Source organism: Aristolochia californica, unplaced genomic scaffold, assembly GCF_029961685.1.
Source record: "Aristolochia californica isolate CCGP_79_NKW_82.1479 unplaced genomic scaffold, dmAriCali1.0.hap1 SCAF_4, whole genome shotgun sequence".
Lineage (NCBI taxonomy): Eukaryota > Viridiplantae > Streptophyta > Magnoliopsida > Piperales > Aristolochiaceae > Aristolochia > Aristolochia californica.
In genome coordinates this window covers 35,852,826-35,878,724 of record NW_027182103.1, presented here as the reverse complement: position 1 = coordinate 35,878,724, position 25,899 = coordinate 35,852,826, and the positions used below count along the sequence as shown (strand labels likewise).

Here is a 25,899-nt window from a genome sequence, read left to right as displayed (position 1 = left end):
ACCTAAATTGAAAATGGGAAAAAGGGAAAGAGCGACAACTAGGTGAGAAAGGGCGCCCGACGGAGGCGAAATCCGAACCTTCTCCCCTACGATTCTTCTCCTCTTCATTCTCTTATCTTCTCCAATCTTCCTGTGAATCGCCGTGTTGATCAGGGATCTAACAGAAACATGGAAGACATCATGAATTTTGGCGTTTGGGGGTAACTTTAGATGATAAGCCACACTACCAATGCGATCCAAAATCTGGAATGGCCCATAGTATTTTGGTGAAAATTTGTGTCTTTTGGATGCGGTGAGGGACAGTTGACGATACTGATGAAGGTGCAGCCACACAAAGTCTCCGGGTGCATAAGATTGGTCACGATGGCATTTTCCGTATGTGTTCTTCATTAGTGCCTAAGCCTGTTGTAAGTTCTCTTTGACCTGGGCTAACATATTGTCCCTTTCCTCTAAAGCTTGGTCTAGAGCAGTCACCCAAGAAGATCCAACAATATAAGAGACAAGTCGAGGGGGTTCCCGACCATAAATCACTCGTAAGGGAGTAGTTTTGAGAGTTGTGTGGTATGAAGTATTGTAACAAAACTCAGCCCAAGTGACCCAACAGACCCAAGTTTTAGGATTATCTCACACAAAGCAATGCAAATACATCTCAAGGGTCCGGTTGACTACCTCTGTTTGCCCATCTGTCTGAGGGTGATAAGCTAAAGAGAAAGCCAATTTGGTGCCATGTAGTTTGGAAAGCTCCTTCCAGAAAGTGCTAGTAAATATTGCATATCTGTCATTGGTGATGGATTTCGATAGGCCATGAAGTCGGACAATATGGTCCATAAAAATTTGAGCTATATGGGAAGCTGTATATGGATGTGACAGAGGAATGAAATGGCCATACTTAAAGAAACGATCCACCATTATCAAAATAATAGATTTACCAAAACAATTTGGTAGACCAATAATGAAATCCATGGAGATATCCGCCCATACCTGAGTAGGGAGCTGTAGGGGCTATAGCAAGCCCGCGGGGCTTAAAATTTTTGATCTATTTCGTTAACAGATCTGGCATGCAAAGACATAATCAGCGACCATTCTTTTCATTGCTTTCCAATAGAAGTCACGACTAATCCCAAAATATGTCCTCTGCTGTCCTTCATGAGTACTGTCGTGATATGTTGAAAGAATCGTGGGAAGTAATGCTGAGGTGGACTGAAGATAAAGTCGTTGCTTGTACAGGATAAGGCCATTCTGGAGGGGCCAGTTACCGTCCATGGTCTACTACTCAATGATATTAAGCAAAGCTAGGAGTTCCGGCGTTTGTTGAATTTCATCCCGAATAGAGTCTAGCCCAAGAACTGAGGTTGACTGATGGCATGGAGTTGGGGCACTGATACCTCTCAACATGATAATGCTTCCACACCTTTGTTGAGTTGGCCTAGTTTATATTCCACCCGAAAATCAAACCCCATCAATTTACTGAGCCAATGTTGTTGAGGTGAAGTGGTAATGCGTTGCTCTAAAAGGTACTTCAAACTGTAGTGATCTGTGCGAATGAGGAAGTGGCGACCCCACAGATATGGCCTCCAATGCTGAATGGTTTTGGCTAAGCCAATAAGTTCACGCTCATATGCGGCTAATTTGTGATGGTGTGTTGCAAGTTGTCTGCTGAAATAGGCAATGGGATGGCCTTGTTGCTATGAGACCGCGCCCATGCCACCCTCAGAAGCATCACATTCAATAATAAAGAGGTCCTCAAATTTTGGAAGTTGGAGCACCAGAGCTGTAGCTATGGCGTGCTTGAGTTGAGCAAAGGAGGAGGATGATGCATCCGACCAAATGAAGGCATTCTATTTTAGTAAACTCGTCAGAGGAGCTGGTATTTGGCCATAATCGCGTATGAACTTGCGATAGTATCCGGATAAGCCCAAAAATCCTCTTAACGTAGTTGCTGAGTGTGGAGCGGGCCAGTTGATAATGGCCTGGATTTTAGTACTATCTACTTGGATGCCGGAGTTGGATATGACATGGCCCAAATAAGCGACCTCCGGAGCACCGAAAGAGCATTTGGTGTGCTTGAGAAATAAGTGATGGGCACGCAGTATGTTAAACACAGAGCGCAAATGTTGTATGTGGTCTTCCTAGTTGTGGCTGTAGATCAAAATATCATCAAAGAAAATGAGTACATATTTTTGTAAGAGTGGGCGAAATACATCATTCATGAGCGCCTGGAAAGTGGAGGGGGCATTGGAGAGCCCAAATGGCATGACCAAAAACTCAAAGTGGCCATGATGTGTACGGAAGGCATCTGCAGGGTGTACTCTGATATGATGGAACCCAGAACGCAAATCTAGTTTAGTAAATAATTTTGCGCCATGTAGTTCATCCAAGAGTTCATCCACCACTGGTATAGGGAATTTATCCTTGACTGTTTGTGCATTTAATTCTCTGTAATCAACACAAAAAGGCCAAATGTGGTCCTTTTTCTTGACTAATAACACTGGAGACGAAAATGAAGACTTGCTGAACTGGATAATGCCTTGCTCCAGCATTTGTTGGCATTGCCGTTCTATTTCATCTTTCTGTAAATGTGGGTAACGGTATGGCCTCACCACTACGGGCTCAGTGCCCATTTTCAGACGAATCTGATGGTCATAGGTTCTGATAGGAGGAAGTGATTGTGGCTCAATAAATAAATCCACAAATTCGATAAGGTGAGAGTTTAAGTTACAGCGGTCGGAGTCAACCACCTGTATTTGCTTTAGTGTGCAAGGTGAGTGTGCATGAGTCCAATGAAAGGTGATGTGTTGCTGGCCAGAAGTGAAACTCATAGTTAAGGACCTAAAATCCCATAATATCAGACCCAACTGTTGCAACTACTTAATACCCAATACCAAATCAAACCCAAACAGGGGAATGACCAAGAAATCCGCGACAAAGTGGTGGCCTTCAATATCAAACTGGACTGCTGAACATAAGTTGACGTTGGTAAACTTTTCCCCGTTAGCTACTGAGACCGAGAGGCCAGAATTGTGCTGAATTAGCAAGCCCAACTGTTGTGCTACTGGTTGGCTGAGGAAATTGTGGGTGCTGCCCGAGTCGACCAGTGCAAGTAACATGAGGTTTTGGATGCCAGTGAGGACCTGCATAGTGTTGGTGTTGTGTAACCCGGTCATGGCGTGTATGGAAATTGTTGGTTCTTCCACTTTGGTATCTTCCTCGTCCACTGGTGGTGTTATATCTTCTGGATCCTCCACCTCTAAACAAAACAACCTTTTGGAAACATGCCCCATCCGGTATTTTTCATCACAATTAAAACATAGCCCTTGAGCCCTTCTTTGGTCCATTTCTGATTTGGATAGGCGTCTAATATATTGTGCTGGGGGTGTGGTCTTGGTAGTCTCTAATGCAGGAGAAGGAGGTGTCTGTTGGCACAGAGGGGTTGGTTTGTTGGGGCACTTGGTGGCACTCGACCTGGCCAGGGGGGTCTACGCCCCAAAGATTCTTTCATACTTAGTTTTTTGGCGTCCAATGTACGTGCCAAATTCATAGCATGTGCTAAAGATGGGGGGTCATGTAATTCCACCTCGAGATGAAGTGCCTCAACCAGGCCAGCAGTAAACAAATGGAGATATTGACTCGAACGCACAAACTGATTGGCTCGGGCAAGCCGTTCCTGAAATAATTTTTGATAATGCTCGACAGACCCTGTTTGTTTGAGATTGACCAAATCTCCTAGAGGATTGTTGTGTGCTGGTGGACCAAACCTCAACATGCAGTAGTCTTTAAAAATTTTCCAATCGTACACATTATGCTTAGAATTAAATTGATGATACCACAGCTACGCTACGTCGAGCATGTGGAAGGCAGCTAAGGAAACCCTGTCCTTGGGCTGGGTTCTTTGATTCCAAAAGAATTGTTCACATCGGTGCAACCATATCAAAGGGTCAATGGAGCCGTCATCAGTGGGAAAATTGAGTTTGGCATACCTGGGCACTGTGGGATGGTTGTTGTCGTGAGTCCCCCCTGGAATAGGTTGTGTTGGGCGCAGAGGAACCATTGGTGGTGGTGGGTGGGGGTTGGTGGTGTTGGCGGTTTGAATTATTGGGAATGGCAATGTTCCACGTCATATACTCTTCCATTTGAAGAGTGAATTGCTGAAAGGAATCCGAAGCTCCATTAATTCTATGCAGACAGAGGCAATGAAGTACTGAGTTTCCATTCTGACTTCTTCCGCAAGATTATGCATATCATTAGGGGAAGAGGAATCTCCGACAGTGGTCCTGTCTGATACCACAATGTTAGGTTCTCTTGTCATGGATCGAGTCATCCGGCAATCACCTCTAGCTTCCAGATTGAATTGTGACATAGAGAGAGATTTGGGATGCTTCGAACGACCAATTGCTGGAATAGAACGAGACTTCGAAGGAGGCTCAAGCTTGGGCCTTGTTAGAGAGAGAATCCAATCTCGCTAAACTAGGTTTTGATTAATGCTTACCTTCATTCAGAATTCCGTCATCCATATAAAGGGTTGACACTTACAAAACAAAGCCATGAATTGGTCCCTACGTTTAAAGCAAATTACATTTAACCCTGCCACTAACTTAACCTATAATTGACACAAGTTAACTCCTGCATCTAGTAGTAACTCTAGATGCTATGGAGTCCATAAAAAAGGTTGGGGGTATAATTGTACAGGGGTATTTGTGTCTTTTGACACAAATACCTCTAGGGTTTAATATTATATAAGGGTTATGTAACCTTGATTATCGTTAGAGAAAGATTTAATCCCTATCATTCCGGTGGACGTAGACTCAGCCGAACTATCGTAATTTTGTCTCGTCCATCCTTAATTTTTAGTTCTCACGTCTACATTAAGAGAATGACATTTCAAAGAGGAAACTATTTGAGGACAGGCAGATAGATAAGAAGATTTAGGATGAGATGGAGTTAGATAAAAAAAAATTGAAAGCTAACAAATGAATGCCCACTATGAATCCAAAACTTATTCCATCCTCTTACTCTCTCTAGACATGGGAATTCTATCTTGTTTTCTTATGCAAATGATCTTATCATTTGTCATAATGTATTAGCTAATTTGTGGGCTTCCCTACAAAGACCATAAATTTGTTAGAATTAGAAACAAACTAATGAATTCACTCTAAGAATTAAAACAAAAAAATTGCACACTCAAGACAACTCTCGTTGCATGCTCCAATCAAAGTTGGACCTCATGGTAAGTGCCATGTTGTCATCTTCTTTGGCGATATCATTGGCATAACAAGTAGTCTTTGTAGAAATTTTGGTAAAAAGTTTCTTTCATTCAACCATTTCATCTACTTACATCCGTATTTATATACAAAACTTATAGTTAAATTTCATTTGGACTCTTGAATCATCTTCGAAGTTGGTGTTACGGAGGACTTCTTCCTCTATTTTACGGATTTGGAAGACCAAATCCGATGGAGGAAGAAATCCTCCTCTAGAGGATCTCACGCCAACAGTCCCCCTCAAGTTGGTGTGTATAGGTCTCTGATGCCCAACTTGCCAAGTGAGTTGTAGAAATTCTTGCTACATACTACTTTTTTTTTAAGTATGTCTGCCAACTGGTCTTCAGATTTAACAAATGGAAATCGAGCTATCTTTGCCTCAAGTTTTTGCATGATGAAGTGTCAATCTACTTCTACATGTTTAGTCCAATCATGTTGCACCAGACTATGTGAAATTTCAACGGCCGCCTTATTATCGCATAATAAGTCCATCTCACAGTTTGGGCCAAAGAAAATTTTGGTTAATAATATTTGAAGCCAAAGAAGCTCACAAAGACCATTAGCCATCCCATGAAACTCGGCTTCAACACTTGATAACACTAACTCCTTTGGTTTCTTACTTATCCAGGTAACTAGGTTCCCTCCAACAAATATAAAATAGCCTGAGGTGGAACTTCTATCTAATATTCCTTACCCAATCAGCATTTGTATAACCTTCAACCTTTAGGTGATAGTTTCTTGAGAACACGAGTCCTTTCCCAGGGGAGGACTTTAGGTATCGAAGAATTTGATTCACAACATTCATATGATCTTCACTTGGACAATGCATGAATTGGTTTACTACACTTACAACATAGGCGATGTCAGGTCGTGTATGGGAGAGATAAATAAGTTTCCCAACCAACTAATAATATCTTCCTTTTTTGTGTTGGTACTTGGTCTGGGTATTCTCCAAGCTTGTGAGTTGGGATTATTGAGGTGCAGGCTTACACTCCAATAGTCTCACTTCTGATAATAAATCTAGAATATATATTTTTTGGGAAAGGAATATACCTTGGTTGCACCTAGCAACTTGGATTCCCATAAAATATTTGAGTCCTCCAAGATTTTTAATCCGAAATTTTGTTGCCAATTGCTCTTAAAGTTTTACTATTTCTTCTGGATCATCTCTTGCAATGATCATATTGTCTACATACACTATCAAATCTGTTACTTTACCCTATTGTGTTACTTTGTTTAAAACTATTTTTCCCTTATTACCAAACTCAATCTCCCAAACCTCGCTCTAGGAGATTGCTTCAAGCCATATAGAGTTCGGTGGAGTTTTCACACCATCCTACCTTTAGAATTTGCCATAGATCCTAGAGAAACGTCCTTGTAGATTTATTCTTCAAGATCTCCATGGAGAAAAATATCTTTAATTTCAAACTAGTGCAGTGATCAATCAAGATTAGTTGCTAAAGATAGCAAAAATCTAACAGTATTCAATTTGGCCACTGGTGAGAATGTCTCTTGATAATCTATGCCATATATTATTGTATATCATTTTCTACTAGTGTTGTCTTGTACTGTTCAATTGCTCCATCAAATTCGTACTTGATGGAGAATACCCATTTACATCCCACTATTCTCTTACCTTCAAGTAAAGGAACAAGACACCAGGTCTCATTTTTCATTAATGCCTCTATTTCTTCCTTCATGACTTGAGCCCACCTAGGGTGTTTCAGAGCTTCATCAACACTTGCATGGTGTGAAGAGAGTTCATTTACAAACTTCCCGAGGGGTTTAGATAGTTCTTTTGTAGACACATAATTGGCAATCAGATATTTCGATATTTGTTCCTTCACTTCAGGGGATATGTTTTGTGGTTTGCCCCGATTGAGCCTAACAAGTAATTGATATCCAACATGAGTAGCCACATCATTTGAATTTTGAGGTATGATAGGAGTACTTACCTCAATGATATTCTCAGGAGATGGATTGCCAACAAGAGTATCCACATCATTAGAATTTTGAAGTGTGATAGGAGTACTTACCTCAATGATATTCTCAAGAGATGGGTCAATTGGTGTTATGGACTCTATAACATCACGAGTTACCAACAAGCGTAGGAATTAATGAATGTGTTTTTCAATTTCCATGCAATTGTTTTTTGTTTGGTTTTGTCTTTGGTTTGGGTTGGTTTAGCATTTATTGGTTTGAACCATTGACCCAAGGGGTCTTAGTGTTTTGGACATCCTCAACCCTATTTAAGGGGACGACTAGGGTAATGAGAGATATGAATTAAGTCTACTTTAGCTAGAGTAAATTAGATAAACAGGTCAAGAGCTCCTTCAAGCTCTCTCCCGTTTTTCCCCAATTCTTTTCAGAAATTCTCCTTTCCGAAACTCAATCTCCATCATTTCATCATTACATCTCAATGTCAAGCAAGGTAATGGAAGGAAGAGAAGAGAGGAGGGTGACAAGATCCATGGCTCGTGAGGATCCTAACAATTGGATACTAAGGGGGGGAGGGGTACCGCTTCATTAGCTTTTGAAGATAACTTCTCTGGATTTAGTTCCACAGTGGTTGCTATATCAATGTACTTGAACCAGTCAAATTTAAGCCAATTCAGTTCTTCTTCTCCTGTCTCCCCATGAAGGGAAGAATTGGATGTAGTAGATGAGTAGAAAGTATCAGATTCAAGGAACATGACATCCATAGTTACTTATGTGCACCAAGTAGTTGGATCGTAACAACGATACCCTTTTTGATGGACCACATATCCCAAAAATAGAAACCAAATGGCACACGGATCGAGCTTCGAGCAATGGTTTTTGTGGAGATTAATGAACACAACACAACCAAAAATTCGAGGGGGAGCGTTACATGGACTGTAGTGAAGTCTTAAACTCAAGATTTTTGGAAGGCTTGCGGTTAATGAGGTGGATGTCATGGACTCGACAGCGAGTCAGAGAAACTCAGCCGCACGGTAAGTGAGTCTTTGAGTACTGCACCTTTAATTATATTTATGTTTTAATTTATTTCGGTTTAAATATGCCTCAGGGGCCTTTTTGTAATTTTTTCCCTAAACCCTTGTTGGCGTAAACTATTTGTAAGCAACGTATGGTAATGAATCGAAAGTCTAAAAGTTAACCTAAAATAGGATATGAGGTCTCCTTCTAGAGCTCAGGGTCGGAGTTCCCCTAGAGCCCTAGTTATCCCCCATCATCCTCCACTTGTCACCGTTAAACCATCCATCTTGATACCGTTCTACGCACTGGACAGCAGCAGAGTCCTCTGGTTTTGGGGCTGCTGTCCACCGTGGTGTTTTCACGGTAGAGCTCAGACGGGGAAGACGAAACGACTCCTCGGTGAGTAGCTACTAAGGTGGTCGGAGAGAGATCGGTAGGAGCGTCCGACAACAAGGTAAAAGTGTGGTTGAGAAGGCTCCGAGAGCACGACAGCAGAGGAGTGCGGTCGGGTTTTCCGCAGAACAGCAAGGCTCTGTTCAGACGCTGAGCCACCGGCGGTGTCGTGCTGTCCGGCCACCAAGCACGACCTCGATGGAGTTTCCGTTTACCGGTGACGGCCAAGAGGCAACCATCCGAGCCGGCCGAACGTTCGCGAGAAAGTCACAGAGACCATCACCGACGAGCTTACCGTCAGTTAAATAATCTCATTCGTCAACAAGACGAACAGTAAGGCGCTGTCCCCACCGGCCATAGCGTGCGCCATATCCATCTAGACCTGTGGGCCAGATCATTACAGATCTGTGGGCCAGACATCTCCAGATCTGTGGCCAGGCCAGGCCAGTCCAGATCCGTGGGCCCATGCCCTCACAGTCACTGCTGCCATCCAGATCGGTCTGGATCTGTGGCCAGACTCGTCAACATAGGGCGTCCTAGGAAGTCAGGCCATCCTGGTTTCGCCCCAGGCCCTCTTGACGACTTCTCTCTTTGCCGAGTTACACGGTCAATGGTCCGGGACCATAACAGTAGATGGTCATAACAACAGCATCAATCCAGTGATGGTTAGACACTTGAACCCCAAGTAAAAGTATCCGAGCTATTTCAAGAATGTGATAAATTTTACTCCGCAATACCATTTTTCTAAGGAGCCCAGGAGCATTAGGTTTCATGAATCGGTCCATGGTATTGGAAATAATCATGGAACAAATGATTCACATCTTCTTTACTATTATCAGATCGTAGAATTTGAATGTTAGTGGAGAATTAAGTTTGGATTATCTTATGAAATGACTGAAAGGTATAAAAGACTTCATCCTTGTGTTTCAACAGGTAAAACCAACTGTGTGCAATTTATTCCACTTCGAGGTCACTTGGGTGCCACATGTGATATGCATGGCCTATGCTGAAATCTTTCATGTAATAGAGCCCTCTCCTCTTAGTACCACGCCAATGTTCTCCTTGGTGTGAATATCATGAATAAGACAAAATATAGGGTAAACAAGAACACAATTTTTGTCGTCGGTAACTTGACTTACTAATAATAATTTGTGAGAAAGAGAAGGCACAAGTAATGTGTTAGATAATGGTAGGGCTGGTGATAACATCATTGTTGCAGGCCCTGTTAACGAAGAGATAACCCCCTTAGCATTGGCAATGCTAGTTCGCCAAGGAGAAGAGTGTTGAGAAAAATCATTTGCATCAAATATCATATGGTCCATTGCTTTAGAATCAAGTATCCATGCATTGCACTCAGCCTCTCTAGTAGATCCAAGGAGAGCATTACCTAGGATAGGTTTTAAACTATCGACTAGAATAAGGGAAATATGTGACTCTTCTATAGCCACCACAGCCTTGCCCGTGTCTTCATTATTTTCAACCATATCATGCCATTTTTTAGCCTGGAGTTTGTGCCACCACTCGGGGTACCCGTGTAGTTTGAAGGAGGTCTCACTGGTATGCTTTGTATTCCCACAGTGAGAGCATTTTTTTCCATCAAAAGTGGCTCGTGATTTAGAGTTGGAACCAGATTTTCCACCATGTAGAGAGATAGATCTAAAGTGTGACAGAGAATGTAAGCTATGTTTGAAGCTCTTGGATGCCAAAACTGCTCCTGGTGTATAATCAGAGCAACCAGTCGCCATTACTGTTTGATGAACAACTTCTCTACGGACGTGAGTGAGAGGATTTGATAAAAATCACCACACTTCGAAGGTGGAGTTGATGATGAATTTATAATCTTTACAATGCCATTTATAGAATATTACAATCAATCTGAAATGGAAATTATACAAAGAATTAGCCTGTAATCAGGGCTAATTATGCTCAACATTATATACAAAAATGGAGCCTTGAATCAAGGCGACTAGCGCATTGGGAACAGTGGATGGACGAAAACTGAGGCCAAAATGGAGAGTGCCCTTAACATAGCGAAGAATACGTTTAATAGCAAGAAAATGATCTTCAGTAGGGGCGTGCAAAAATTGGCTAACAGAATTAACAGCATGAGCAATATCTAGGCGTGAAATGGTCAAATATTGAAGGGCACCAACCAGAGACCGATAGAGAAGGAGAACCATCAGCAGACAAGTATTGGGAAACAACCATGGGAGTGTGAACAGGTTTGTTGTCAAGCAACTGAGCGCGAGTGAGAATATCCCGAGCATATTTTAACTCACTGATAAACAGACCATCAGAAGTGGGCGAAGCTTCAAGACCAAGAAATTAGCTGAAGGAGCCCAAATCCTTGGTAGCAAACTCAGAATGAAGCTTATGAGTAAAGCTGTCAAGCAGAGATAGATTATTGCCAGTAACAATAATGTCATCAATATAAAGAAGCAAATATATAAGGTTAGAGTGTTGATGAAAGACAAAGAGAGAGGTGTCGGCGCGACTGCAAGAAAACCCAAGTGTGAGAAGAAATGAGCTGAAACGCTGAAACCAGGCACGAGGCGCTTGTTTGAGGCCATAGAGAGCTTTCTTTAACAAACAAACATGAGTGGGAAAACGAGGATCAATATACCCAGGAGGTTGTTCCATATAAACATGTTTAGTAAGGTTGCCATTGAGGAAGGCATTCTTGATATCAAGTTGCCAAAGAGGCCATTTATTGCTAACAACAAGGGAAAGCACAACACGGACAGTGGTAGCTTTGACAACCGGACTGAAAGTGTCAATGTAATCGAGACCAGGTACCTGAGTATAACTTTTGGCAACAAGGTGAGCTTTGAGACTCTCGACAGAACCATTCGGCAAATATTTAGTGTGAAACACCCATTTAGAGCCCACTATGTTGGTGTTGACAAGACGAGGAACCAAAATCCAAGTGCCATTTTGTTGCAAAGCTTGAACTTCTTCATCCATGGTAGCAAGCCAAGCAGAATTCTTAGCAGTAGATTTGAATCCTTTGGGTTCAGTAGAAGTAAGAAGAGCCGGAAGAAGTCCAGAAGAACCCAAGACACTGAGATGCGCTGGATGACAAGGCTTAAAAATACCAACTTTAGCACGGGTAATCATAGGATGAGAGCCCAAGGGAGAAGGCGGATGAGCAACGGTCTCAATAGAAGGCGGATGAGCAGTGGTCTCAATAGAAGGCGGACTAGAGGCCGATGATGGCAAAGAAGCACCTGCAAGAGGATTATCAACCTGCACAAACTCATCCAAAGGGTCAGAACAAATATTACACAGGGAGGACCAGGATCGAGGAATGTGTGGGAAATGTGGAAGAGAGGAAGGGGTGTGTGGCTCAATATGATGAAGAGGAGGTTCCAAGAAATTGGATATGTGAAGAGAAGAAAGTGGTTGGGCCTGGGAGCTAGGGATTGTAGGAAAGTGAATTTCATCAAATTGAGCATGACGGGTGATATATAGCCGAGAGATGAGAGGATCAAGACAACGAAACCCTTTGTGAGAGGGACTATAACCTAAGAAAAGGCAGGGAACACTACGGGGAGAAATCTTGTGAGGCATATAATCACGCAAGCAAGATAAACACGACAACCGAAAGGGTGAAAATTTTCATAATTCGTAGAGTAGCCGTATAAAAGGTCAAAGGGTGACTTACCTCCAAGAAGCGGAGTGGGTAAGAGAGTTGATGATGAATGCCAGAAGAACGTAGATGGGCTTTGAAGCAATTACTAGTAAATTCGGCACCACCATTACTTTGGAAAATCTTGATACGAGTGGAATGTTGGGTTTCCACAAATTTTTGAAATTGAAGAAAAATATCAAAGAAATCATATTTAAATTTCAGAGGATAAAACCAGGTGAATCTGGAATAATCATCAATAAAAATGACATAGTAGAGAAAACCCGACGTTGATTTGGCTGGGGAAGGACCCCAAAGATCGGAATGAATGAGATCTAACACATGAGACGACATGCGTTCATTTTGAGAATAAGGCAAACGATGATATTTAGCAAGTTGGTAGGTACTACATAGTTTGGGAGAAGGCAATAAAGACGTAAGAGAAAGATGTCCTTTTTTATTTAAAATGAAATAACAGAGTGATTCACATGACCAAGACGAGCATGCCATAAATCATATAAAGTACGTAGAGATTTATTTTGAAGAACAGAAAGAAAAGCAGAGTTGCCGAGCTCCAGCACATAAAGCCCTCCATCTCTTTTACCGGTTGCCACCACTCTTCCTGTTTGACGATTCTGGATAGTGAAAAAAGTATTATTAAATGTAACAGAGAGGGAAAAATCATAAGTTAATTTACTAATTGAAAGAAGATTTTTCGTGAGATGAGGAACAACCAAGACGTCTAATAAGTAAATATTTGGAACAAGAGAAAAGGTACCAGTGTGGGTAATGGGTAGAGATGCACCGTTTCCTACAATTACAGAGTCCTTACCCGTGTAATTTTTGGACTGATCCAAAGTAGATGGATCGGTGGTCATATGGGCGGAAGCCCTAGTGTCCAAAAACCAGTCAGCAGCCTCGGATCCAGAGAGAGAACAAGATGTGTTGAAGGCTTCAACAAGATGAGACGAGGAGTCAGTCTAAGCATATCGCTGATTGCAACGATCAGCATAATGGCCCTCCATACGACAAATTTGGCAGCGGGGTGGACGACGAACCTAACAAAAGTGGGTGCGTCCTCGGTTGGAAGAGTTGTGGCCATGGGAATGAGTACGATCTCAGTGGTTACCACAGGAAGTAGAAGAAGTTCCATGGGTATTGGTACGACTGCGATTAGTGGCTGTGAACGCCCCAGTGGTGGCAGGAGGTTCAAGGGACCGCTGGAACAACTCAAAACTTTCTGCTTTAGAAACTAAATCTTCAAAACAAGGGAGAGTGGTGATCCATCTAAGCAGTAGAAAAACTGGAAAACTCAGTGTTGAGGCCACGAAGGAACCAGTGCACTTTGTCAATGTCCTCGACAGGTCTACCAATGGCATGGAGTTGGTCACAGAGGGCTTTAAAAGTAGGAGCGTACTCAGCAACTGGTTTGGTGCCGTGTTTTATTAGTTGCAAATCATCCTTGAGTCGTAGTTCATGGGCTTTCGAATGATGGCTGAAGATATTCTCCAACGCAACCCAAACATCACAGGAAGTGGAGAGGCCAACAACGGCAGCCATGGCTTCCTCTGTGAGAGAGGAGAGCAGTAAACTGAGAAGTCGTTGATCGGCTGATTTCCATGCAAGAAATGTGGGGTTGAGTGTGGTAGAGGTTGCTGGTGCAAATCGAGGTGGCGGGACAAGAGTACTATCGACTTAAGCCAATAGTTCTTGACTCTCAAGGAGAGGAAGAAATTGGCTTTTCCAGAGAAGAGAATTAGAGGAAGAAAACTTGATGGTGATCATGTGAATTAGACTGTTAAAAGGGAGAAGATGAGAAGAAGATTCGGAAGCCAAAGGATAAGCAGAGTGATTTTGATTTTTAATTTGACTTTGACTTTGACTTTGACTTTGATTTTGACTTTGATCAAAGAGATAAGCTAGAAAAAAAATTGGGCTTTAGTTCGAAGAAGGCGAAGCAGCAAAGTGAAGAATACAGGGAGAAGGCGAAGAAGGATCCCGAAGGGATGATAGCTGACTCACCAGGAGGCGTGGCGACGTCTTCTGTAAATATCGAAGCAGCAAAGCCGAAAAATAAATCGGCGGAGGAGAAACCGGCAAACGGCGATTGGACAGCGATCGACGGTAGATTGCAACGGTAAATACCGAAGCGAGAAGCAGTAAAGCCGAAAAATAAATCGGTGGAGGAGAAACCAGAAAACGGCGATCGGACAGCGATCGACGGCAAATTGCAATGGCAAGCGGCAACGAGTGAAGGATGAACGACGACAGAGATAATGTCGTCGGCTGTAGGTTCGCGTCGAACGGCAAAGAGCAGACGTCGAACAGAGGAGATGAACAACGACGGGATGCACCGCCACAGGCTCCGCCAAGAAAGCGAAGTTGTCGTCTTCCTTCAACAACGACGATGACAGAGGCAATGAACAGGAACGCCGCGGAAAAAATAAAGGGGTAGTGAAACTCAATGGAGAACAAAAAAATTTAGAATCACTCAGCAAAGATAGGGTAGAACGCCTGCTCTGATATCATGAGATGATTTGATAAAAACCATCGCACTTCGAAGGTGGAGTTGATGATGAATTTATAATCTTTACAATGCCATATACAGAATATTACAATCAATCTGAAACGGAAATTATACAAAGAATTAGCCTGTAATCAGGGCTAATTACCTCAACGGAATATACAGAAATGGAGCCTTGAATCAAGGCGATATATCTTTAACAGTATCTTCAACAGTGAGCATAGGCTTGCTCCACAATCGGGGAAGGTTGTATCTGGAGGACATCACTTCGGATATGATCTAGGCGATCATTGAAACCATCCAAGAACACATATTCCTTCATTTCTTGAACTAAAGTATTATACCATTGAATATTAGTTGAGCACTCCATCTGATTTGGTCAACGGAAATCTATTTCACGCCAGAGGCCCTGGAGATTATTGTAGAAATTTTCAAGAAAACAACCAGATGGTTTGATACATGTCACACGTTGCCGAAGATCATGCACCTGGGAGGTATCATAGCCATAAAAATATGTAGTAGCAATGGCATCCTAGACCATCTTGGCTATCGGGAATCAAATGAAGTTGTTGATGAGGGAAGAGTCCATGGAATTAATTAACCATCCTTTGACAATTGCATTGTCTGTGTGCCATCGTCAAAAGATAGGATCCGTCTGAAGAGGTTGAGGGAAATTGTCGTTCAATACCTCAAGTTGTCCTTGCATGAGATATACATCTCAACAACATGAGACCAGAGTGCATAATTGGTGCCATCCAACTTGATTCCAATTGGTGCAACAATATCGGTGGTTTAGGTTGGGGTTGAAGCTTTGCTCAAAGCTTCAATTGTTCTCGTGGTCAACTCGACCAAGATAGTGGAGGGCAGAGAGTCACTAGACTAGAAGTCTGTATCGGCTATGGATGAAGACATGAGTATGAGAGGGTCAAGAACCTGCGATGAGCACAAGAGATATTCTGGCTTGTTTGCTAGGTTGACTCAGTTGAATCTGGTCCAATTCAAATCCGATCCAAGTTGAGTCTTGGTCAGAGTCTGGTCCGAGTCTTATACGGTCCGGGTTGCTGGGTTGACTCGGCTTTGAATCCGGTCCAGGTCGCTAAGCTTCAAAATTAAATCTGCCCTAAGTTATCGAGCAGGGTTTATTTTCGAACCTTCATCGTCCCCACGACGCTGGTATCTGAATAGCACATAACAGGAGGGATTGTCTTCTCCAAAATGGTCTTTCGTACGTCGGAGGCTCGGCCAGTCGCACACAGTGACCGACGGAGGAAGCGAGAAACCATCGCCTACAAAACTTTGTTGGTGTCCGGCGGTGGCCGTGGGGACGATACACGGCGGAGATACATGACCTAACGCGGCAGAAACTTCAAAAAGAGACGGGGAATTTCTCCCTACGTCATCGCTGAACGGGAATTTTTCTCCCTGCAACATCCCTGACCAATCAAAGTTAAATTTAATTTGCTCTCTCGGATCATCTCTGAAGTTGGTGTTACGACCTCTGTTTTTACGGATATGGAAGACCAAATCCGATGGAGGAAGAAGTCCTCTAGAACCTCCTGGTTGTGTATATATATATATATATATATATATATATATATATATATATATATAATGTTGAGTTATTCATATATATATATATATATATATATATAATGTTGAGTTATTCATAATTTTATCAACACCGAAATTTTAGCATAATGATATCGAATCACACTGACAATTCACGTGACCTGAATTAACTTATATTTTATGTAGTATATACATATACATACTATATATATACATATATATACATAATATCGAGTTATTCATAATGGTAAATTTATCAACGCCGAAAATTTAGCATCATATTTCTAATATTATCGAATCACTGACAATCCACGTGACCTGAATTAACTTATATTTTATGTAGCACTCGTTTATTAGTCAATTTTGCCCTATAGGTGATCTGAAGCTCTACTTTCTTAGAGCCAGATTGGGATCGGAAACTCACTAACTCAGGCCATCTTATTATTGCCTCATCCACCTGTGCTATTCAATCACCAGGCTCCGGCAGCTTGTCAATACCCTCGAGATATTTGTTTGGAAACATATTAAAAAACAACCCCAACTGAGCTGTAGTAATAATACTTTTCGGAATGCAGAAACGTCGGTGCGTCGGTGGGATAAGTCCGTCGCTTTGCAGCCATATAACATAATAATTAGAAAACACGATTCACCACATTTGTCCGCGTGACTCGGACCACTCTTATCACTGCTCTTCTCCTCCACCCATGGCCTCTGCAAGCTCGAATGCCCTGCTGAATCCTCCTCTTCTACGAGCGCAAGGCGGCCGCTGGGTTGCCTGCGGGGCTCAGGTCACCAAACATGCCCCCACTCCTCCGCATATCCAACCTAGTGTCCTTCATGGCCGCCGAAAATGCGTACTCCTACTCGCAGCCTCTACTGGGGTCTGTATGGCAACAAACACTCCAGTACTGGCCGAAGATATTCCGTTATTTGGGATCAGAAAGAAGCTGAGAAAGGCAGAGGAGGAGACCGAGGAAATTCTAAGAGAAGGCGAAAAGGCGGTAGAAAAAGGACTCGTGGCGGCCGAGAAGGGCTTCGAAACGGCAAGGAAAGAAATTGAGAGTGTGGAGAAAGAGATCGACACGAGTGTGAGTTTTGGGGGATTGGCACAAGCAGGGGTGGTCGCCGGTGCAGAGATATTGGGTATTTTGGTGGCTTCTTCTGTGGTGAATCAGATTCTAGGCCCCGAAGCTCAAAAGACCTAACTCGTAGCCTCTTATATTTTCCCTTGTGAAAGTTGTTTATAATTACGTCCTTGCTAGTATCATTTTATCCATGAAATTGTCGTTCTTCTCATCTTAAATTTGTTCTTATTAATCAAATTTTGGTTTTTCTCCCGTATGTAAACATATTCCGGTAGCCATGACTTGCTAGAATTATTTTATCCATGAAACTGTCGTTTTTCTCATCTTAAATTTGTTCTTATTAATCAAATTTTGGTTTTTCTCGGGGATGTAAACACATTCCGGTAGCCATGACTATCCATTTTTTCCAATGTTAGCGGTTTTGTAATTGGAATAAAATTGGATTCTTTAGAAGTTCAAATTCCCTGTTCAACAGCGTTCCGTAGTGACTGTAAGATGAATCACCTTCCATTAAGTTGAAATCCCAACATTTCTTCTACTTCTGAAAAGAGAAAACTTCAAGGAGCCTCTCTTCCTCATCGTGCATGAAGATGGGAAAGGGGGGAGCGCCCTCATCTCTCCTCTTCTCCGAGCAAGTGAATTATATTACTTAGCTTACTCAATTTCAAATCTAGAAACTTGAATATGCATGACATTTTGACTAATATGTGTGGCCTCTATAGTTTTATTTATTTTTCCTACGGAGTAATTTTATTTATTTTCTAATTTTAGTTTTTTGTCTTTACGATTTTGAAGTTAGGCAAGTCTAGATTAGGATGATGCTTCACAACTTCTATCATACAAGACTGTATAAACCCATTGAAGGACATGGAGAAGAGCTTTTTGTTGAATTTATGATCTATTTTCTAATATTCCGAACAAGGGCAGAGAGAAAGAAAAAAGAGAAAAGGGGAAGAAGGCTCTCGGGTAGATAGAAGAAGATAAGAGGAACAAGGTGTGCTCCAAGCAAAGAGAGAGAGAGAGATTTACTCAAGAGAAAATTGTAGAACTTGATTAATTTTGAATTACAACACCTCTATTTATAGTAGAGGATGTGATAAAGTCCTTATACAATTAAACTTTAAATCTCCTAATTACATTCCAATTCTAACTCTCTAAGATAACTCTATCATAAAAGGATAACACAATCTAATAGAGTTCTAATATAACTTGAATTATAACTCTTCTTCAAGAACGTAGATATAAGGGAGGAGGCCAGCTCGTGGCCTTATCCTTGTGGGTCCCATGTGATTTTCCAGCTCATATTGATAAAATTTCAGCTCATGATATCTTTGTGGGTTCCACTTGATCTTCAAGTCTTCTAACTCATTTCAATTTGTGCTTCTTATCTTCTTAACTCTTGCTGGCTTGAGTGAGAACTCTTCTTGGCATCCCACATCTTTATGGTGGATCCCATCAGCTCGTGCACTATAGTGGGTCCCACATTGTAACACTCCCCCTCAAGCTGGGGATGAGAAAACATCGTAGATATCCAACTTGCAATAGATGGTAGATATAGTCTTGTGAGTGACCGGCTTGGTGAGAATATCTGCAACTTGACTTTGTGATGATATATGCTTTAGAGATAAAAAACCCGCTTGGAACTTTTCTCATATAAAATGGCAGTCCACTTCAATATACTTTGTTCTTTCATAGAAGACTGGATTCAATTTAATGTGTATTGCTGCTTGATTATCACAATATAGATCCATCAAAGCTTCTTTGTAGAATCCTAATTCAGTGAGAAGAGATCTTATCCATAGGAGTTCACTAACAGTGTGTGCCATGACTCTATATTTTGCTTCTGCACTAGACCGTGCTACTATATTTTGCTTCTTGCTTCTCCATGTAACCAAACTCCCTCCAACCATCGTAAAAAATCTTAAAGTAGATTTCCTTTCATTCGGGGATCCGGCCTAGTCTACATCTGAGAATCCTTCGATGTTGAAGTGACTATAATTTTTATAGAGAAGCCCTCTTCCTGGAGCTCCTTTCAGATATCATAACATCCTTTCAAGTGTTTGTCAATGATTAAGTTGTGGTTTGTACATGTATTGACTCACCACACTTAGTGCATATGATATATTTGGCCTTGTTACATATATGTAAATGAGTTTTCCCACTAGTATCTGTTATTTTTCGATATCTACATCTTCTCCAGTACCTGCACATAATTTTGAATTTGAGTCCATAGGAGTGTCTGCTGGTGTGCATCCTAGCAACCCTGTCTCCTCCAGTAGATCAAGGGCATACGTCCTTTGGGATAGTACAATCCCATGTCTGGATTGTAACACTTCAATACCCAGAAAATATTTGAGTAGTCCAAGATTATTTGTCTTGAATTCAGCACATATTTTTTCTTTTGTTTCTTGGATGCCCTCGGAATCACTACCAGTTAAAATGATATCATCAACATATATTGCCAGAATTACCTTGCCTCTAGGTGTGTTTTTAATAAAAACCGAGTAATCTCCAGAGCATCTGTTAAATCTTGCCCGTATGAGGGCTTGACTAAATTTCTCAAACCATACACGAGGGGACTATTTTATACTATATAGAGATTTTTTTAGTTAACATACTGACTCCCCCTCAACCACATACCCAGGTGGTTGTTGCATATAAATTTCTTCTTTGATGTCCCCATTCAAAAAGACATTTTTTTACATCAAGTTGATATACCCGCCAGGAAGAGTTAGCTTCCAGAGATAATAACACACGTATCGAGTTCATGATGTTTGAGAGCCTCTTGATAGGACTATGATATCCTTCTCAGGATTGAGAATTCTTCTACGAGCCTGGCTGTTTCAATTCTGAGTGGGGATCCGCCTGGCTGTTTCAATTCTGAGTGGGGATCCGCCTGCTAAAGCTGGTTCTCTACCTCCATCTCTGCTAGAGAGTGGTAAAGCATTGACTACAAAAGGTATGCCGGTTCTTGAACTTGTTGGCAAGGAGAGTATGATGCTACTGATTCGGGAGACTGGTATTGAGGTTGGGCAGAATTCAAAAGCAGCTGCTCTGGAAACTGCTACTGAACAGTTTGACGCAGCCACATTTGACGGATGCTTTTACATCTATGGAGGACCTGTACAACTTGAGGAATTGGAAGCCCTGTCAACCCATTTCAGTCTTTTATTCAATCGGAGGCACACAAAATTATCATCACAGTAGAAGTCATTTTATGATGCTGCAGTTAAGCTAGTTAAGCCAATTTTTAGCTTGAATACTGAAATGGATGCTCACATTGTGCATCCCGACAAAGGAAAGAACATTGAGACCATTAAAGGTGGGAACGGTGGTGAGATGAACATGTTGTGTTATGCAAGTGCCAACAAGGCAGCTGATATGGCTGCAGGGTTTGCAGCTGCCCTCGGTGGCCTCGCTACTAAAGAAATAATTCAGCGTACTACTGATAGACTTGAAACTATTTACTCAGAGGGTGTCCACAGGCTTTCAGAACTCTATTGCATTGTTTTTTCTCAGCTTCTGATGCTTGGAAACTCAATCATTTATAATGGAAGCAAAACTCATCCTAAGTTAACTGCGGGTACACTGGCCAACCTGGGACAGACACCAGTACTTATCAATCACTCCAATCCTGTTTGGCTTCCGAACTTCCAAATGGTGTCTCAAATGGAACCTGTCCAACCCCTGATATGTTGGGCGTCTGCTGTTGCTACCCAGTTTCATGCCCTGCGTGTCAAAGTCCTTAGGGTGACTCTGTCAACTTTTATTTGTCGGGATACTTGTGTTCGGTCCGAGCTCATCACTCCACAAGGTTGTCTCCAAGAAGGTTGTAGATCGGATGATGCAGGTTTTCACACCAAAGGACTCGGACTGCTGCACAACAGATGATGCGTACCACACCAGATATGCTGCTTGGGGATATGTAGTGATGTTTTGCACGCATTTCTACATGCAAAAAAAAAATGTTTTGCTCCTCTAGTTGGTTGCTCTACTTTTGTCATCCAAACAGCTGACACGGAGACCATGGTTGACACTGGTGCATGGGTGGCGACGTCCACACAGGCCCGCACACCTACCTTCGAGCTTGAAGGCAATCTCACTGTCCAGGAGGGGAGTGATCTTATGAACTCCATAGCATCCAGAGTAGTAGATAGACGTAGAGGGTGACTTATGTAATTTTCTTATTTTCTCTTAGTGGCATTGATATAATTTCCCTTTAGAACTATGGCTTTACGTTGGCTGTGTAAGGGATGTTCCTGATCTTTATAAGGGCATCATTTGAATTTAAGAGGAAGCATTGATCATTAGTTTAAGTTAGTTGTAAATGAGATCGGGTTCTCTCTCTCACGAGGCCTAAGGGTGGAGCTCCTTCAAAAGCTCAAAACCTCACAGTGATCCTTCCTATTCATCCTCTTCCTCCCCCTGTGTTAGATCCGGGCATAACAGATTCCAGCTCGTATGATCATGGTGGGTCTATATCTTATGGGATTGGGCCCATCTTCCAACACTCTTGGATATGTGGACCTACCTTGGTTGTGTGGGATTGGGCCTATCTTCCAACACTCCCCCTCAAGTTGGGGTGAGAGAATATCATGAACTCCAAGCTTACGGCAAATGGTGTATAGGATCCTCTCATATAAAATGGCAATCTATCATGAACTCCAAGCTTACGGAAAATGGTGTATAGGATCCTCTCGTATAAAATGACAATCCTCCATATCTTCCAAAACTCCCCCTCACGCTGGTGGTCTCTTCCATGAGGGCTAGCTGGCATAAGATAAGTGAGAGTAAAATCGATCCAAGCTGTATGGCATTGCTCCATACTCTAGTCATAATCCATGTTGGATGTAGGACACACTTCAATCTTCTAAAGGTAGTGGGTCTATACGCAATGCTCAGAAGTGTAATAAAACTCCTCCATCACTGTGTCTAAACCCTGGACATCGACTCTCAAGTGGTAGGAGTAATATATGCTAATTAAGGGGGATAACGGAAAATTACCCGAAAGATAATATTCTAGGGCTACCTTTGCTTTTGTCATCCATCAAAATAGCCAATGCTGATAACAATTAGCAACTGAGAAGTCCTTCTATAATAATGTCTCATCCAAAGAGACACAATAGCAGTAGCTAAAATGCGCCTAGGCCCATATAACACAAACCAAAATAAAAATCTTTGTAAAAGGACCCTTTAAATAATCCAATGTGAATATCTGCACCAAATAATATGTTGCGAATACCTCAAAATAATAATCTAGTCGGAGAAAAAGCATCGAGTCACACCAAGTCAAATAGTAGACCAATATAGCTGAGTCACAGAAGAAATATGTATAGAACTTGGGATCCGAACCCATATAACCAATGCATAAAACAAGTGGACCAAGTCACTTGATATGGACCAAGTAGGCCCAGATAGGGTTGACTCAGTCCGAGTTGACCCGAACCGCTAGGTTAAATCACCTCTGCTCGCTAGGTTAACCCGAGAAGAACATATGACTCTCGGGTCACTGGTTCGCTGGGTTGACTTGGCTAGATCCGGTCCGAGACTTGGTAGGGGCTGAACCGTGCTCAATTAAATCAGTTTCCTAACTTAGGGAATCAAATTTTTCATCATCTTCCTCCCCGAGACAATGGAATCGTCTTCCCCGTTTCCGAACAGAATGGAACAGCAACACAGCGCGGGAGAGATCGTTGTGGCGCCGGCTCTGGCAAATATTTCCGGAATGGGAAATCAGTAGCGCCTTAAACAAATCACCGACAGATAGACTTCTTCGTCTTCTTCTTCTTCGGCAACGATGCCAAACAAAGCAAACTCAAAACCAAAGAGGGTAGTCGGCGATGAACCAGCGAGAACCACAAACGAAAGATGGCAGATAACTCGCGGAATCAATGGTCGTTGTCTTCGACCTCCAAAATTGGAAACAGAGTTGTCGATGAAGAGAAGCAGTGTCATCTTCTTCCCCGCTTCTGAACAAGGAAAACCAGAGAGCAAACCAGAGAAGTTGGATCACTAGGAATCGAATATGATCAATATGGAAGACTTTCTGGAAAACTTCCAGAAATAAAACACACAACAGGAGTTTGTGTTAGAGACGTCTAGACAACAATGGAAAAACTGAAAATTCTACTATCAAGGAGATACTTATCTGAGACGTTCAAACGACAAGATCAATGCTGGCACCAAAGGACGGCCCCGACAGTGCTACATGGAATACCGGTGTAGTTTCTGATTATGGCCACAGTTGCATTTACGTGTGGAGATTGAGAAGTTACAAAGCAGTGCAACAACAGAGTATACAATCAGGTAGATGATTGACTGAAGAGAAGACAAGCGAGTCAATTCATTTTATGGCTTGCACTGGATACCACGATGCCAGGTTGGGTTACTATGAGACTGGATTAAGAACCATGCTGGAGACAGAAGAACTCTGTGTCTCCATTCTTCAAAATCTTCATCAAGAACGTCAGTGCACTTTCACTCGGTGTCTCGCTTTCACCAGAAGCACTTCCACTTCATTAATTAATTGAAGCAAAGGAGACAAGAGATCTGATCTTGGCTTGCCCGTCTCTGGTGGCTATGGAACCGAGCAAATAGATTTGTTCATGAAGTCACCATCCTAGGGAGAAAAGATAACTAGGAAAAGTAAAAACCAGAAAAAATTTGGAGGTGAAGCTATAAACTAACTATAAGCAATATGAGTAAAAGAAAAAAAAATGGGTTTCTGGAATCCTGAAAATCAATGCTCTGATACCATGTTGATTTTTAGGACTCCATGGATTTAGGTCACAAAGAAAAAAAAAAGAGGAACTCATTGAGAGAAAACAAGTGGAAGAAGAGGTTATGGACTTATATCTTAACCCTCCCCCTAAAGCTCAATTTATAGAATAATCAAACTACAATATTACAATTATGCCGCTGGAACTTAAACCTAATTACATCAATCATGATTATCCAAATCTACATCAATCAAGGGAAGATAAATCAACTACATTAATCTAAGAAGATTTGCTAAATCTTCCAACTCATGAGATCATGGTGGGTCCATATCTTATAGGCTTGGACCCATCTTCCAACACTCTTGGATATGTAGGCCTTCCTTGGTCGTGTGGGCTTGGGCCCATCTACCAACAATGATCATAAAACCCTAATAGTACCCCCCCCCATATAAAGAGAAAATTAGGGCAACCGTTTTAGAAGAGTGAAATTCCCAAACTACCCTTAATAAAACAACGGTTAATATATCATGGACCGGGGCAAGGACTCCGCCCCCACACCCCCAGGATGGGGGGCTTCCCACCCCCTTCCAACCTGTGACCTTACCACGAAGGTCCATCCACGTACAGACTCAGCGTAGGGCATTGATTGGGCTTCACAATTTAACAATCTCCCACTTGGAGATTAATCAATCATTATTATCTCCTCTACAGTGGCAACAACTTATCAATCCTCAAAGAGAAGTCCAACTGAAGTTGTACAAGAGTCTTTGTCAATATATCAATCGGATTCTGACTTCCTTGAATCTTCTCAAGTGCTAAGACTCCATCCTCTAGAGTCGATCTGATGAAGTGATAATGCACCTGTATGTGCTTTGTTCTAACATGTTAAACAAGATTCTTTTCTAAGTGAATACACCTCTTACTATCACAATAAAACACATTCTTCCCATGCTTGAGACCTAATTCTTCCCAAAAAGACTATAGCCATACCATCTCTTTGTTGGCTTCAGTCACAATGACATATTTTGCCTTAGTAGTGGAAAGAGAAACTGTCTTCTACAACTTAGAGACCCAACTAACTATTGTACCACCTAATGTGTATACATATCCTGTGGTACTCTTCCTGCCATCAATGTCTCCAACCATGTCAGCATATATATAACCCTGTAATCCCAAGTCTGTCCTTCTTAAATATAAGGTTGAGTCTGCAATGCCTCTCAAATACCTGAGAATCCACTTCACTACTTCCCAATATTGCTTACCTGGATTACTCATATATCTGCTCACAACTCCCACTACATGAGCTATGGCTGGTCTAGTGCACACCATGGCATACATGAGACTACCAATAGCATAAGCATAAGGCACGTTGACCATGTTGGCTCGTTCCTATTCTATAGGAGGTGACTGCTCCTTAAATAGCCTAAAGTGACTAGCCGAAGGAGTACTTACTGGTTTTGCATCATTCATGTTGAATCTATTAAACACCTTCTTCACATATTCTTCTTGTGAGTGTTTCAAGACATTAATATCCCTACTGATCCTCTTTTCAAGGATTTGTTTCGCAGAACCCAAATCCTTCATTGCAAACTTCTTGGACAAATCCTTTTTCAACTTTTCAATTTCCTATTTGCAAGCACCTCCTATCAACATGTCATCAGCATATAGCAATAGAATGATATAGGATTCATCAAGCTTCTTCACATAACAACAATGATCTTCCTGGCACCTCAATAAACCATTACTACTCATAAAGGTGTCAAACTTT

At 41.9% G+C, this 25,899-nt stretch overlaps 1 protein-coding gene across 1 annotated transcript; it reads left to right on the top strand.

The window, feature by feature from the left end:
* The first annotated feature begins 16,958 nt into the window (after positions 1-16,958).
* Positions 16,959-18,060, top strand: LOC137963007 (uncharacterized). The gene has a single exon (XM_068810177.1). The coding sequence runs from the start codon at positions 17,032-17,034 to the stop codon at positions 17,530-17,532; it is 501 nt and encodes a 166-aa protein (XP_068666278.1). The 5' UTR covers positions 16,959-17,031; the 3' UTR covers positions 17,533-18,060.
* The last annotated feature ends 7,839 nt before the right edge of the window (positions 18,061-25,899 follow it).